The 17139-nt window shown below is 41.4% G+C and overlaps 1 protein-coding gene across 9 annotated transcripts in view; it reads left to right on the top strand.

Annotated features, from left to right (window-relative positions):
- Nucleotides 1–16423, top strand: part of HIVEP2 (human immunodeficiency virus type I enhancer binding protein 2) — a 140055-nt gene extending 123632 nt beyond the window's left edge. For 8 of the 9 annotated variants that reach the window (XM_027669347.1, XM_027669339.1, XM_027669330.1 and 5 more), the window contains 4 exons: nucleotides 4197–4372; nucleotides 6939–7040; nucleotides 7576–8486; nucleotides 14757–15575. In XM_027669347.1, coding sequence (XP_027525148.1) covers nucleotides 4197–4372; nucleotides 6939–7040; nucleotides 7576–8486; nucleotides 14757–15575 — 2008 coding nt within the window. Of the gene's footprint in view, nucleotides 1–4196; nucleotides 4373–6938; nucleotides 7041–7575; nucleotides 8487–14756 lie in introns of all 9 variants that reach the window. The other variant, XM_027669322.1, reaches the window with a different exon arrangement.
- Nucleotides 16424–17139: the final 716 nt, after the last annotated feature.

Here is a 17139-nt window from a genome sequence, read left to right as displayed (position 1 = left end):
GCACCATTTTATTGGGGTAAATAAATAGCTCAAGAGGGAGGTGTGAGAAATTCGTATATCCATTTCCTTCTCCTGTCAGTTTGTACCCTTTAAAATTTCAGTTGTCCTTCATTGACATGTTTTTCACTAAGGTTGAATAGTCTCCATGAAATTAACATTGGCACTTCTCTATAGTCGGCAACACTGAAGGAGTATAGCCTACATCTTGCTCGAAAGACTGAAAAAGCTATTTTGGAGATTTTTATAGGTATGCTGGCCCAAACACCCTGATCCTGACTGTTCTCTGTAGCTGTACCTTGTCATACCCAAGCCAGTAGACTGGCTTTAAAAGAGTGACCCAAATTCAGCGGTGAGCCTAAGTTCATGAAAAATTTAAAGAGCTGTTGCTTCAACTCACACCCACTTTGAAGTATAAAATTTGCCTGCTTCCCACTATGTATCATTTCTGAATTTGGATGACCCTGCTGAAGACAGTCTGCATTGATGTAAGCTGTGTGATGAGAGGTCAGAAGAGTAAAATGTGTTAAGAAAAGCAACTTAAAGGAGGATTCAGATCAGTGTGAACTGCAGGAGATCACCCCATAAAAAGCCTCTATTGTTTAATACCTTCTTTAAGAAATTTTGCATTTTACTTACACCACCTTGAGTTTTCCTGTACACCAGTAAGGTTTATGAAACTATTTTTGTAAACTCATATAATTCACACTTCATCTAGAAATATTTCCTAGTAATACTTGACTATGTTTAGATATTGTTTGAGTAAAACAAAACTTAAGAAACCTTGGCGTGCACATTAATTTTTGGAGAGTGGGGAGAACAAAAGTCTGTGCAATAGATTGGAGCTTCCTCATAGAAGCATATAACCTGCAAAACTACAGAAATGAGGTGATGCAGTGTCAATAGGTCCACTCTCTTTTTATGCATCATCATTTTATGGTACCTTTTACATGAATTATTTGTGGAAGAATAGATTAATTCTTTTCATTAGTTTGGCTATTTTTTAAGTGGATATAATATAACTTGGATATTATTACCATATCTTGCATTGTTTTCTGTCCTCGTTGTTGAATTTGTCCTCTTCAGGTTGTTGTTTATGACTTCTGAAAGCTAGTTTTTTACATAGGTGGGTTTCCATTCTTGCTTCCTTTTTTCTGTTGGTAGAGCTATTCTGTTCTACTCTTGTCAAGCTCATCTTCATCTCCTCTCAGAGAGTAGTGCAAGAGCTATGTAACAAATGTCAGTCATCTTCATTTCACATTTTCTCTCCTGTACAGATAAATGTGCACAGTGATATCTTGTTTCAGCAGTGTATTTTCATTTTGATTTTCAATGGGTTTCCTTAGGCTTTGTGATTTGCTTCATAGGTGCAAAGAATGTAACTCAGAATCCATAGCTGAGAAAGATCTGTTATTGTCAGGTTTTGGGTTGTGGGAAAGCCTGTCCACCTGGCAGTGAAGTGCAGCTGTGCAGCTGCTTTGTTCCGGGTGGTGGAGCGCTTGTATGGCAGCTGGGGAAAAAGCAAATAGATAGGACTGGGGATGAGTGAGAAGCTGAAGGAGCAGAATCAATGCAGGTGAGACAAAAAGTAGATCACAGAATTATAGAATTGTTACGGTTTAAAAACACCTCTAAGATCATCCAGCCATCAGCCTAGTACCACCAGATGTCAGAGCACATCACCACCTCACTGAACTAAAGCCCATCAGGAGCATTTTCTAAGCATTGCATCAGAGGGAGTTTTGAAGGGAGAAACTGACCATCATATTATTACCTCTGGCAGGTGCCTTGATTCAGGTGAAACTATCTGAATCACAAAATCTGCTTTCCATCGTCTGTGACTGCAAAATCCTGATAGGATATGAAGCAGTGTTCCTCAAGCAGTAATTTGAAGTTCAGTACTTGCTGTAGTACAGATAGTTACTAATGGCATGAAAAGAAAGGAGGGACAGGGCAAGCGTGCCTGCTCACCTGACATCTAGCTTAATAATATTATCAACTGACCGCAAGAGTTCACAGTTTGCTTATGTTTGTTCTTTTATATCTATCAGTAATAGACTTGAACTGAAAAATCCCAATAAATAACATTTTGGATAGAAACTGTAGGACTCTGAGACTTGTTAATGCTTTTTAACTCAAGAGTCCCAGTTGAATCAAACACAGAGCAGCAGTGACCAAAGTCTTGATGTGAACATCATGTAGCAGAAGGTGGGAAATGACTCAAACCTTTGAGAGAGGCACAAGTTAAATAGTAAGATCTAATATGCCTGAGGGCTAAAAGATAATCACCATAGACTCAGTCTTCTGAGCTTTTACTTTTTGGATCAGGCTTTCTCTAAATGTCAAGTTTGTGTGTATCATTTCTCATACGGTCATTGTTATGATGAAGCATACTTAAAGAATCAAGGTCAGGTATGGCCAAAAACCATCTATATGAATGATGAAGGGACAGATCTTGTATTATTGTCTTTGTGCCCAATGGGATCTGACAGGTGACAGAAGCCAGTGGAATGAGGTCAAGCAGAAGAACAGCAGAGATGGAGCAACCGAAAAGCATGTTATAACACAGCATTTATCTTACGAGTAGCAATCAGAAGTGATATGGTAGATTTCATCCCAGCAAAATCAGACTGTAAGGAGAGATAAAGAAGATAAAATGGCAGTATTTCAAACAATAATGGACATTTTTTCTGTCTGTGGCAGAGGGCCTGGAGGTAGTTGATGAAGCGGTGGATAGAGAGATGACTAGCAGTCACTGACGTGTATATGAAGGACAACCTGGGAAATGGGGCAGAGAAAAGCAGAATCTAGGAAATGTTATACAGAAAAACAGAGAGATGACTAAATATTAAATTACATTAGACTATGCTAGTTTTACCCATGGTGCTAGGAACAATAAAGGAAAAAAGAGAGGGCCAACTTTATTGGAAATGAGATAAAACGCCCTGAATTTAGGCATCTACATCTAAAAGAGGAGCTGATGTGTTTAATAGATAACAAGAGGGACATAAGAACAGGAGACTGTTTTATGTTTTTCTAAGATATTAACTTCAGTATGTATATTGCCAGTGATATAGCTGAACATATGGAAGAAGTGTTCATCTAAGAAAAGCACACTTGAAAAATGTTTCAGCTCTGTAACGCAAAAATTGCAACTTGCTTCTTGCAGAATTATCATCTCATTAACAGAATATTTCTCACAGTCCCTTTCTTATTTAAGGTACTGACTGTCAGTACCAAAGACAGTTTGTAGGCTGTGCATCCACAGGGTGACTGAAAGTGCTGCTTAGGGAGAGGGCAATGGAGGACAGTTCTTGCACTTTCTGTTTGGATGGAATTCTCCCCTGAAGGAATGCGCAGCACTCTTCAAACCTCAGAACAGCCTGAGCAGATACCCTGGACACTTTTAGATTTCAGTATTAATGATTTAGCATGATAATAAAGGCAATGTACAGTTTTACATAGATTTGCATATCTTATTTATTTTCTAACTACACAGTATGTAATCAGCAAAAATAGCATGATAAGCTTATGCCCATGCTAAGAAAAATTCCTTTAATAGCTTTCTGCTAAGTATCCATGTTGGAAGTTTCCCATTTTATTTTTAAAGCATCAGGTACCTGAGTGAACTTAACTCCGTGTTCCTTTAGGGAGAGATTTATCTTTGGGAACGTCAGGCATGTGTAGTGTAAATGTGTACATCCTTGCTTGTCATCTGCATTCCCTTTATGCTTGAGGGGAAGAAATGGGCATTTCCAGGATGTGATTTATCTGATCCCAAGGGATAAATAGGCTAAAATAGTTAAATGAATTGTGCTGCAAAACAGTGCTGTTTTCAGTGGTGGTAAATGTCTGTGTTGTACGAGACTACACTTACCTGAAATAAATCAAACCCGCAGGCTTATATTTGGAGTTGTGTGGTGTCTGTAGGTTCATCAGTTTCCTGACAGGATGTTTATACTATTCTCATACTGCAACCTGTTGGTCTCAGATTGTTTAAACACACTGGGACCAGTGCATTCACTGAAAGGCCAATACTTTGTGAGTTCCAGAGTGAAAATTCAGTAGTTCTTTTATATTTCTGTGGATTTACTTTGATGAGATATATACAGGATCAGGATCAGATGCACAGAGGTGATGTTTGTACATGTATGAGACCTAGAGTCTGTATGATTTAAATACTTGCTCTCTTCCAACAGGTATAAATCAAATGAGGATTATGTCTATGTCAGAGGTCGTGGCCGAGGAAAGTACATTTGTGAAGAATGTGGCATTCGCTGCAAAAAGCCAAGCATGCTCAAAAAACATATCCGCACTCACACTGATGTCCGGCCTTACGTATGCAAGTTGTGCAACTTTGCCTTCAAAACTAAAGGTACTTGACCTTTTTTGCTGAACTCTTGCCGCTTCTGGGTATTTTGCCATCTGAGATCCAAGCATCCATTGCAATCAAGAAGAAAATTTTCTTCACAATAGAAATATTGTGTTTGTGTGTACAGGACTGTATGAGAGTTTGTTTGCTTCTGTTCAATTGATTCAGGGATGTTGTGAGACTCCGAGACTCCTTGAATAGCTCTTGGCTCTTGGCTGGTCCTTCTGTCTGCAGAGAAAATGTAGTAGCATAAGAACTCCCCTGAAAAATAATACTCTGCCAACATTGTTACATAGTGCAAATTTTAATTGCAGCAACACTTAAATGTTACCAGGAGAGTACACTTGTTATGACATAATGTAGAAGCAGAGCATCAACTGCTGAGGGAAACATGCCTTCATGGGTTTTACGGTGGGTCAGTTTCAAGTTTATAAATAATGTATGTCTCCCAGATGGGCTACTCCATCCACTGTGGCATTAATTATGAATAGAGATCTGATAGCTTCTGTTCACATGTATTTATCAGCACAGAAAAAAGCTTCCATTTGTCACCCTGAGGCCACAGATAATGATATTCTTTGGAATTTAGATTTGTGGTGCAACCATCTCCGTAAAAGAAAAAATCCTTCCCTCTGGTAGCATTTCTTTGTAGCACAGCCAAATGAGCCTTACATTCTCAGTTTCTTAGCTTCCCTTTGGCAGACAAAGGAAATAGATTCTGGTCCCAGTGCAGCGAACTTAGTTGAAGGGGGAGAAAGGAAGTTGAGGAAATTTCTCCCAAGATCCCAGTACAGCTTCATGGCTGTTTTGAGGATTGAGAATTGTAATAGTTTCCATGACTCTAGCACTTCTTCCTGTGCCTAAGATGGGAATAACTGATGGATGGTAGTAGACCATCAACCTAATTTAAGATGAGAACTTTTCATGGGCATGTAGAGACAAAGACAAGGAGCTGCTTGTTTGTCGTCCCAATAGACCATCTGGTGAGCTGTTCTCATATTGTTGCTTATATTTGACATTGCTGGAGGAATGGGTCTTAAGGAGGGCCTTGAAGGAGTATTGTGGTTTTACAGCTGTGTTCATAGAGGACATTCCAGGAAGAGGAGATGGCGTGGAAAAAAAATGTGAAATTGCTTGCTGAGGCTGGCATTTCTGTCAGAGAAGAAGAAACATAGAGGAGGTGGTATGCTATTGCACAAGAAGGGCATGAGTAGGAAGAGACAAAGTTAGCCTTTGAGGTACAAGAAGTGTTTAACTGGTGTATTACTGCTTATGAGCAGTTGTCAGCCTCATAACTATTACTGTTATTCTGCTGAGAGCAGTAGGGGAAAGACTTTCAGAGGCACTTAGGTTTTCATTGTACACTCTGAGCATTTAGCTATCCAGAAGCATCAATGGCCAAGTTAGCCTTTTCATGCAGTGCACAGGCACAGTAAGAAACTCCTACTGACAAGGAAATTATTTGAACTAGCTGTGACTGAATGTCAAAGAAGAAGAGCCTGACTTGTGAGCTTCTAAGCACACCTCCACTATCCAGCAGAGTGGTGCAGTGTTCCTGCACCCAGGTTGCATGTGCCACACACACCATCTGGAGATGCTGTTTGGGATCCCACAAGCACCATAAATGCATTGACAGAGGGATTTGCTTGAGCTAAGAGGCACCGTTTCTTGGTAGTGGGTTGGGTTTTCTTGTGCCATGCTTTCCCTGTTGTGCATTGCAAATGAGACTGAAGTGGATAATGGATTAGAGTGATATTCTCCAGCTTGTGCTTTATGCTCAAGATTCTTTGTCATGAAATGTATCTTGGGGCCAGTCTCAACCCAGTTTTCTTATCTGTGAAAAAACAGACCAAGACAGGCACTCCAGAAAGTCAATAGTCTAGTGTTAGATTGCTCCCTCAGGGTAATGGGAGATCTGATTTCAAATCTCTGTCTGATTCAAATCCGTACTTTAAATCTGGGAGCTGAACCTGAATTTCCCACATCTCAGGTGAATGCTGCAAGTACAGCTCCTCTCAGTTGAGAGATTGCAGCTAGATGGTAAAATTGCATAGAGAAGTTGGTAGGATATTTTTGCCTCAAAATGCTTCAAATACTCTGAACATTTGGAACCTACATGTGAGGTAAATGGAAGAACCCTTATCTTGAAAGTACCACAGCGTAACTAGGAGTGTGAGCCCTGAGTGGCTGCTGTGCAGTGGACTTACTTTGATGTCTGGGCAGTCTGTACATATTATGAACATTGAACTCAGGAATAGATAACATCCAGAAGTTAGTTTTGTAGCTTGCTGGGGTGCCTAAATGTCATGTGGAAAATTGGAGAGCTGCCTTTATACCTTTCAGGCCCTGAGTTTATTGGAATTTTTTATTTTCTTAAGATATAAGAATCCGTTCTCATTAGAACAGGCTCTGAGGGTAATGGGTTGGATGAGTCAGACCTGTCTGTTGTGGTGTTTTTTAAAGCTAAAACCCGTCATCTGCAGGATAACAGAGTTAAGATACACTGAAACCTGACTTGAAGAGTGATCTTTGCTGTTGTCCATTAATTAGATTAATCTCTGATCCATAGGAAATCTGACAAAACATATGAAGTCTAAAGCACACATGAAAAAATGCCTGGAGCTTGGAGTATCAATGACATCTGTAGATGATGCTGAAACTGAAGAAGCAGGTATGTCAGAATGATTTCGTTTAGTTGGAATGGCTTCTGGAGTATGCAAATGACTCATTGCACTTTAGTGCAGTGCCTGGCTAATACTGGGATATTAAGAGTATTTAGGGCATTTTTTAATGAAGAGGTATCTTTTTAATAAACAGGAAGTATAAAAAAATAAATCCTATTCAGTTCTCCGAGTTACATTTTTATTAAGATACATGCAGAGGACCTAGAAATAAAAGTATGGCCTGTTGTCATCTGTCTCATACAAAGTTCCCAATCTTTCCACTTAAAATGTGAGAGATGGCAACGTTTAGTGAAGTTGAGACGTAGTGTAGGGTGAATTTACTTTTATACTTCCTTTCAAGGATAAGGTTTTAAGGTATTATTTTGAAAAAACATAGTTTCAGACTATGAAGAACGGCTTTGTGCAGCCATCCCAGATGAAGAGCATCCAGCAATGACAATGGGTGGGTAGGGGATGAATGTGGCATAAGGTGTAAGAGGTGGGGTGTGTGCTCACCATTTTGACTTGCTGTGGCTATTTCAGAAAACATGGAGGACATGCAGCAGGAGGCAGAGAAGAGCAGCAACCTGGCAGGCCTGTCAGCAGAGCACCAGTTTTCTGATGCGGAGGAATCAGATGGCGAGGATGGCGATGACAATGATGATGATGATGAAGATGAGGATGATTTTGATGATACTCAGGGAGACTCGACACCAAAAACCAGATCAAGAAGCACCAGCCCGCAGCCCCCTCGGTTCTCCTCCTTGTCCGTGAACTCAGCTGGGGCATCACAGAGGGCTTCCCCTGAGGGCTCCCTTTCAGTGGGACACTCTTCCCTCATCAGTTACTTGGTCACCTTACCTAGCATTCAGGTTACTCAGCTTATAACACCAAGCGACTCCTGTGAAGATACACAAATGACAGAATATCAGAGGTTTTTCCAGAGTAAGAGTACAGATTCAGAGCCTGATAAAGACAGATTGGACATACCTAGCTGCATGGATGAGGATTACACACTTTGCTTAGACCCCAGTTCATCTCCAAGGGACCTCTCACCTTCCAGTCGACAATCGTCACCTGGCTATGATTCTTCACCCTACAGAGATAACTCACCAAAGAGGTATTTAATGCCAAAAGGGGATTTGTCACCCAGAAGGCATCTGTCACCCCGAAGAGATATTTCGCCTATGAGGCATCTTTCCCCACGAAAGGAGGCTGTGCTGAGGAGAGAGTTATCACCAAGACGGGATGTGTCACCAAGACGTCACCTGTCACCAAGGAGACCAATGTCACCAGGGAAAGATACATCTGTTCGAAGAGATTTGTCTCCTAGGCGAGAGAGGAGATATATGGCCTCAGTTAGAGCAGCATCTCCCCGGAGGGGCTTATACCATAATCCAGCACTGTCCATGGGTCAATATTTACAGTCTGAATCTATTCCAGTGGGACATTCAGTAAGTATGAAAGAATATTTTCATTCCTCTTATCAAAAACAGTGCTCTTACCGAATTTATGCATAGCATTTTAAAAATCTTTGCAACTCTGTAGAACAAGAAGGCTTCAACTTTGAGCCTTGGTGGAAAGTCCTGAAACAAATGCGAGAAACTTGGAATAGACAGTGACCAAGTCAGGATGCTGATTCAATTGGATGCACTAGAGTCAGACTATAGGGGTTGAGTCTTCACTTGGTACAACCCTGAGTAGCTCCATTAGCTTCAATAAAATTAGGCTGGTTTGCATTTTCTCTCTCCATATTTATGAAATGTCATTTTTTAAATGGAAGCTTACATGGTGCGTGAGGCTTGTTTCTGCACTGTAAAAAATCTTCTGTTTCCAAGATCAGATGGGATCAAGCCAAGATCAAGGCTTAAGGCCCTGTCTCTGAGGTTTAGTCCCCATTGTTGAGTATTGTTTAATGGAATAAAAATGGTAAGATAAATGAAACCTCTCAGAAAAGCAGAGTGCCCATTGAAATCAGGATCTGTAGCTGGAATTTTAAAAATATTATTGTATGAGAGGAGCAGGCAGCTGTCTGCCCTACAGAAAGTGCCATCACAACTGGCTGTTCCAACAGGGACACAACTGTCTGGGTGGAAATATGCAAAACTTGCACAGCTGCTGTCTGTGCTGTTCCCTTTCAGTAAAACAGTTCTCAGTAACTACCAGATTGGCACTTTTGACCAGCTCTACCATTCACAAAGCACTCCCTTCAGAAATAGATTTGGTCTTTAAAGGTAAGGAATGGCCTTGCTATAAATGCATTTGCTTATTTATTTACTATGCTTCCCTCACCATGTTTGATGTTGTGGCTGCCCTCTCAGTGCCTGCCTCCTCAGCCTGTATGTGTGGGTTCAACTTGGGCAAGCTGGAGAGGGGTGACTGATTAAAAGTGGTCCATGAGGAAGGGCACACTGAAACCCTGCTGCACTCTCATAGGAGTGATCACTGCATAGCTGAAAGAGGATACAAATCCCATCAGCAGTTCTACTGGCAAAGTGAGGAAGCTCAAGAGGATGAAGAGCCACCAGTTTAACTGTCCTGATGTCTTAGTATCAAATGGATGAGATTATATGGGATGCTACAGCTGACATTGTGCAGGGTGCCCCAGTCCTTCATGTCCCACATAAGACACACTGGCATCCTGTAGTAGAGATTTTGGATGTGTAATGATACTAGCAAAGGGGGTACATTAACAGTCATCCTTGGTCATCTGACAGTTCTTGCTGTTAACGTTTTCCTTGTGTGTTATGCACACCTTCCAGCAAGGTGTTTAGCACATTTTAAGGACTTTTTTAGCACTCTTAGCTCCTTCTTTTGAGAAGTCCACCACGCCAGATGGACTTCTAACACTTACCTTATTTTTGAGGTAGGATCAGTCATGTGGCAGTGAAAACCCAAGTCAATTGTCTTATGGAAATCATCAGTAGCTCAGTGGCTTGTTGAATGTTTCGAGAGGGAAGCCCAGATCTCAGTAGAGTCACTGTGACCTTAATACAGGCATCACTGGAAGTGGAGCCCAGGCAAATTTAAATGAAAAAATGACAAGTGAGGATGATTGCCCATCACAACAAACAATTGCAAGGAAGGAAGGATGGATGCCTCACCTCTTGATGCCTTTCTGGAAGATGTACTTTAGCCAAACAGTAGTTAAGTGACACAAGTTGTTACACTAAGTGTGTGGGAAGACAAATAACACCTGAGCTGTTATAAATGAAAGCTGTCAGAGAAAAAAAAGGAATAAAGGCTGGTTTTCACTTTCAGAGTAGTGAAATCTAGCAAATCAGAATATCATTAGCAGCTGCATCAGTGATGCACATGCCAGCTTACAGTCCTCACAATATTTTCAAGGGCTGCATTGAGTTCCCAGTCCTTGCAGGAATAAGAGTTGTTTTGTGCTTCTGCAGTTCCCAGAAGAGGCCAGTTTTATTTCTTCTCCACTGAAGTTCATGTATTTGCTGTAGTCTCTTTGGCCAATGCTGGTCTAGTTCCCCTTCACGTTGCTTCGTGTTGAATGTCCATGCACTTTGGTGGTCTTGTGCAAAGAGCTTGTGAAGTGTTCTGGCATTGAAAGCACCACATAGAAAGCAATAGAAATTATTTCTTTAGGAAGTGGAAAAGAGCACAGGGAAAGTTCCTATTTTTTTACATTGTACAAAAATACAGGAAAATACACTTTTTTTTCCTTTGACAGTTAATAACACAATACTCTCTCCAGAGTAGCCTAAGGCTCTGGTTTATGCTGGGGCACACTTGGCCTTGACAAGTTAAATTGATGTCTTTAAAATTAAAGGCAGATACTCTCTACTCTCTAAATAAATTCGGGGTCTCCTCTTCTGTGAATGCCAGAGGTTTCTTTCCTTCCTGAGGAGGTTGATGCTATTATTGGAGGGCTTCGATTCTTCTCCCCAGTCATTTTCTGCCAGTCCTGAGAGAAAGAGAAGGAAAAGGAAGGCTGCATTTGTTCACCCTGAGTGAATCTCTGTTACCATTTTATTTTGGATCAGGCATATGTCTCTGTTGTCACATTTATTGTGCATTGACTCAAATTGCAGTCTTGGAGTAAGTGATCTGGATTGTTGTCAGATGAAATTAAACTGAAAAAATGTTCTCCAGGAGTGCAGCAGGTGCACTAGAACTGTGAGTGGCCATTCAAGTGAGTGAAAAGAGACCGCATAGCACTAATCCAAAGAAACCTTCTCCTCCAAGCCCACTATACTTGTATTGGGCTTGGCATCCAGCACCAACAGTTTCACTCCATTCCTGCTTGTGCCAAGTCTTAATGCATCCCTCTGCTACCTAGTGCAGACCAGAGCTCTTGCCTCTTCTTTCAGCCTCGGGACTAGATACCATATCTTGTTGTGAGTGGTACAGACTTGATTCTAGCAACTGTTTTAGCTTCTAGGAGGTAGTGCATTTTGTTTGCGTTGCCATTTTGTTCCTCATCTCATTTATTTTTAAGTCCAAAGCCTGTCTTGATATATTCAGAAGGGATGAAGGAAGTTAGGTACTTCTATAACCACTTTAAAGTTGATAGGACTTAAAATCCTTTGTTCATCCCAGATATGGGTATTAAATCCCTTCCCAAATACTCACTACTTTATCATCTTGAATGAAATAAGTTCTTGTACAGAGAGCCAACCACTTCTGAAGTCCAGGTAAACTGTAAATAGGTCCACTGATGTATCTGGGCTACTATGGTGCATTCTCAGTAGGGCTGCAAATTGAGCTGATCCTGAAACTGAAGTCCACATAGAGTTTTAGTCACTTTATTAAGCATCATGTCTTTCAGAAAATACATTGGTAATATGGTCTGTTATTGAATTCAACGTTTTCTGATTTTTAACTTTAAAAAACCTCAAGTACATTATGATACAGTACTCAAAGACACTGTTTTCCACCCAACATCTTTTTGCAAGCTGTAGTCTGAGGCTGTCCAGAGAATATCTGTGAAGGATGCATGGCTTTGAAATGTGATCTTCCTCTGAATCTCCCACAACCTGTTTTGGGTGATGTACCAGATACAGGGTAAACCCTATCTCATCCCTGAGGCATTCTGGGGGACCTGTGAAGCTGGAAATGCCTTTGCTCAGGGGTGTGATGTGAAAGTCTAGCTTTATGACCAGGTCAGAGCATTTCATGAAAAGCTGCTACAGAGTATTGTTGCTTTGGAAATTATATGTCATCTGGAGTTGAAGGGAAATATGCTAATCTGTAACAAATGAGAATTAATAGGAAATGAACTGGATTCCCATCACCTGACAAAGAGAGGAAGCATGGCAGCAACCTCACAGCACTGGCAGCAACCCATTCTGACTGCACTGCAAAAAGACATTGTGACTTCCTGCGCTGTGCTCTGTGATCTAATACTTGCCCTGTCAACCGAATAAAGTCTTTGGATTTTGAGGATGCTTGTTAAAAAAAGACAGTCTTTTCCCATGAGTATGTGTATGTGTGTCTGCTTGTAGGTATAAAAATGCTAGATACTGGTAAAGGAAATAAAAGCTGTGTAAGAGGTCGGAACAGTTATTAGTGCCTGTAACAATTTATGTTGTCTGTTTCCAAACTTACTTGCCAGAGCTAGAGAAAGATAATCCAATATATACTCAGCCAGGCTTAGAAGGTGTCCAGTGGAGATGCACAGACTGCCACTGTCTATGTAAAAATTGGGCATATGAGACATGTGTTGGATGATACTGCTGATCTTAAAGTGTGTAGCAGTTTCTATCATGTTAGCCACCTCTATCTGGCAAGGACAGACTGTTGCTCTATTCCCTTTTGAAACTGGGCAGGGTAAAACATGAAGCCAATGTCTTTTTCAATTAGAGATTTGTGTGTGACTAGGTTTGTTCTTTGATGAGTTTTACTCTTTTTTTTTTTTTTGGTTGCTTTTACTCAATTTCCCTTAGCCCGAGTTCACATCAGATGTAATAGTGATAAATGTCGTGGCTTAGGAAACATCCAAGAGGACAGTATGACTGAGAAATGAGTTGACACACCAAAGATGGAGAAAAAAATAGGGGGCAGGTAGCTATGCAGAGGTGAGGTTAGTGATAGGAAGGACTGACAGGGTAGGTTAACTGAGTCTTATGCAGTTTATTGGCAACTGCAGTTTATTTTGTAAATTTTTCCCCATTCAGCAGTATAATGTGCTGTCACTGTGCTTTCTTATGACAGTTTCTCTTTTATGAGACTCAAGCATCTCACTTTCTGAATACAAAAATTCCCCACATAGATTAGTCTCTGAAAAATAACATCTCTGAAGCTTGAGTCTGATGATTATGGGTCACCCTTCCTGTCTCAGTGTTGATTTATATTAAACAGGACAAAGCATCTGAGCACAGTGAGATTGAGCCCTTGGGTAGCACAGAAACTGAATCTTTAATTGCCCCCTGAACCAGCTCCCTGGGATGGGATCAAGAGCTTGCTTAATGCTTTGAGAGCTAGGATTTTCCAGCAGTGAAGTGCTGCCACTTTAATGCGCTGGCATTTAGCACTGTAGTCCTTGGGCTGCCGCACCAAGGCTGTGGTAGTGTTAGAGCTTTGGGGCAATTGATTGGTGTTTGGTCAATTTACAGACCAGAGATGAGCATTTTTGTTCATTTAATTTCATGTGAGAGGCCCTGAGAGTTGTGTGGCCAAATCCCACACATAATTATGAAAATGTCATCCTGCACTTCTGTAATCATTGTTCCTCTGTTCAACAATAAATGGTAATTAATCATCAGATAGCAAACAATTTTTAAAACTTAAGAATGAAAAAAACCCCAAACTAAAAGCCCAGGGCATATTTAATACTGAGTGGAGATGGAACTATTCATTCTTCCAAGGCAGGAACTAATGGGAAGGCACTGAAAATGTCAATATTGCAAGATTGGCTTTTATTAGCCATCACAAAATCCTCCATTCTTCTCAATCCTATTATGAGTGGGTGAGTCTCCCTGGGACAGAATCATCACTTTTGCTCACAGCAAAGCCTGTGCTTTTGTTACTATTTATTGTTTACACTGCAGATAGGCCAGAATGGTTCTTCATTGTCTCAATAACTGGAAAAATTTGTATCTTCATTGTACAGAGGCACTTGAACTTCCATGAAAATACCCACCCCCTTTCATCAGGGATTGGGTAAAGCTCACAGGGAGCAAGTGCCTTCTCTGGGGCTCAAAAGCAGAATCTTTCAGGAGGCAGAAAATACGTACATGCCATCAGATTTTCTCCATTACGCCAAGCAGTGGCAGTGAGCAGGGGGCATTTGGATGTGTATTTCTCTGCAACAAAGTCTTGATACCCAGTGTGGACTGCAAATGCCAGCACAATTTTCCAAAAACAAGAATAAGATGGATCTCCAGGCTAAATTTCTCGGGGGGAATGAAAATCTGTTTACCGCAAATTCTCTTCAAAGTTTCAGTTGAATATAATACTCTTCGCTTCCTGACCTAAATTGCTGCATTTTGTTGCTGAGCTCTCTTAACTAGCTGCTACCTTTCACCTCAGAGGCATGAGCCCTGTAGATCTGAGCTGAGCAAAACCTCCTCTGTTATTTGGATATGCAATTAGTGCATTTCCAAATGCTTTGGGATCCATCTGCATGAAAGGTGCTTCATGAAAGGGAGGTTGTATTAGGCAGGAAAGCAGATAGGTGGTTTGGCAGCCAGACAAGAATTCTGCTAGTAGAAGTGCTGACATTTCTCTTTTTTTCTTTTCTTTTTTTTTTTTTCTGGTTACAGAGAAGGGGGTTGTCTCAGGCACCTTACTTCAATGTATATGGAGAAAAAGGAGGCATGGAGCACCGCAGGTCTAGCCTGTTTCCTGAAGGTCCGAGTGACTATGTCTTCAGTCATCTTCCACTACACTCCCAGCAACAGATCCGAGCACCTATCCCCATGATGCCTATTGGGGGTATCCAGATGGTCCATTCAGTACCCATGGCCCTTTCAGGTTTACATTCTCCGTCCACTTTGGCCCTGCAGAGGGAGGTCTCTGAGGAGAAGCAAAGAGGAACTGTGGAAACCCTTACAAAAGAATCATATAGTATTTCTAAGCACCACGAGAAACGTACCTCTCCGCACAGCTTGCACCCCAGCACTCCCTCCAGCACACCCTCCTCGCCGTTGCTGTTGCTGACACAGAGCACATCAGAGGACAGTGTCGTGGCTACCGAGAGGGAGCAGGAGGAGAACATACAGACTTGTACAAAAGCCATAGCCTCTCTGCGAATCGCCACAGAAGAAGCCGTTCTGCACGGGGCAGAGCAGCTGCAGAGGCCTTCTGAGCCTCACCAGAAACCCTTAGAAAGTGCACATTTTAGCATTAAACACTTTAGTGGATCTGAGCCAGGCCAGACCTGTGCCTCAGCCACCCATCCTGACTTGCACGGTGGTGAGCAGGACAGTTTTGGTACATCACAGACTGTGTTAGCCCATCCCACCTTTTACAGCAAGAGCTTTGTGGACATCCGGCAGTTGGGCTTTCACAGCAGGAGTGACCCCCCATCAAGCACACAGGAGAGAAAAGATCCGTCATCTGAGAAGAGCAAGCCACATTGATCTGAGATGCATGGAGACTTTCACCCATACATTTACACCACCATTTTTTTTCCTAGAGATAGAAGTATTCAACTTTACAGCATGCCTGTTCTAAGTTACAGTAGTTTGCTATTATATATACTTTTGTTATATCAAAAGAATTAGATAAAGTAACAAGTCATCATGAGCCTGACCAAAACTAAATTTGAAATTCTTATTGGGTCTGGTACTTTTAAATTGTACAGATGTTTGTGCCTTTTCTTTACTTTGCTTATATTCTTATAAGCATTTTTTTAGCAGTAATTTGTACATATTTTAGAATTTGTGTATCTGCTTTGTAATAAATGTAATTTCTTTCCTTTTTTGGACACTTGGATCTAAATGATGTAAAACAGAACAGCATCAATATATGTGAGGTTGCACTAAAACATATTTTTATATGATTAAAACTGAACAGCTTTTATGTACAGCTCTGATTCTGTAATACTAATATTTATTTACTTTGTTTCATAAATTGTAAATTTTTTTCTTAATGTTGTGGATTGCTTTTCTATGTGAAGCATGGGATTTACTGTTGCGTAATTAGAACAAAATGTATATTGTAAAACAAGATATTTAAACTAGAGTATCTTATCTTATTCTGCACTTATGCATTAGTTCAAAAAAAAAAGATAAAGGATGTATCAGTCAGTTCTTAACTCTTGTAATTTTTTTTTGTCTCTTGTTTGCCGGATTGACTATAACTTAAGTGCTGATTGTGATTTTAAACTGATAGTACCGTAAAGCATTAAAGTAAAACAATGTGCTATTGTGAGTTTTTTCAAAGCTTTATAAAACAGTTATAAATATATTAAAAGTATTTGGTCTTACGTGAACATGTTGATCTATATACTCCTTAAAAAAGCTATGGGAAAACATTCCACCCCATGTAAATATGTGCATCACTGGTGCCATCTGTGTAGCTCACCGGGACCGGCAAGGTTTGCTATGCTGGTGCTTCCAGGATTGGAGCCGGGGCACCGCTGACTGCCAGGAGGCAGAGTCCAGCAGTGTTATGAGCCGTTCCCCGACCTCCAGCAGCAGGGTGGCAAGGCCCCTACGGCCGCACAGGGCTGGGCGAGGAGCCGGCCTGCTGGCTGGACACACGGTGCCCTGCTAAGCCCTGGCAGTCCCCTGCTAGTGAGGGCTGACAAAGGGCCATATTCACTCCTGAATAAGTGCACGGGAGTGTCATTGAGGGGTTTGGAGTGGAGAAAAAGGTGTTTCCTTGCACATGAACTCCACGGCTGGTCACTTCCAACTACAGTACCTGGGTCAGCTTCAGGGGAGGCTCCCATTCTGTTCTTTTACATCTTGTCTGGTGGATGAAGGTGTGTGGCCCTGCTGGTAAGGCAGAGAGCACCACCACCATGGCCTCTTCTGAAATGGGATTCATGGGCAAGAGAGTCACAGTCTTCCAGAGTAGGGTCTTCATCTGGGCAAGGTTTGCTCCAAAGGAAAGTCAGGAGGAGCTCGGGCTTGTGTTTGAATACGTGTGGTGGGTTACCACTACCACCAGCAGCATGCGTGCACGCACGCACGCACA

This window comes from Corapipo altera, unplaced genomic scaffold (genome assembly GCF_003945725.1).
Source record: "Corapipo altera isolate COAL_440 unplaced genomic scaffold, ASM394572v1 2b, whole genome shotgun sequence".
In the NCBI taxonomy this organism is placed as follows: Eukaryota; Metazoa; Chordata; class Aves; order Passeriformes; family Pipridae; genus Corapipo; species Corapipo altera.
Note: the sequence above shows the minus strand (reverse complement) of the source record. Positions and strands in the feature narration are given on the sequence as shown.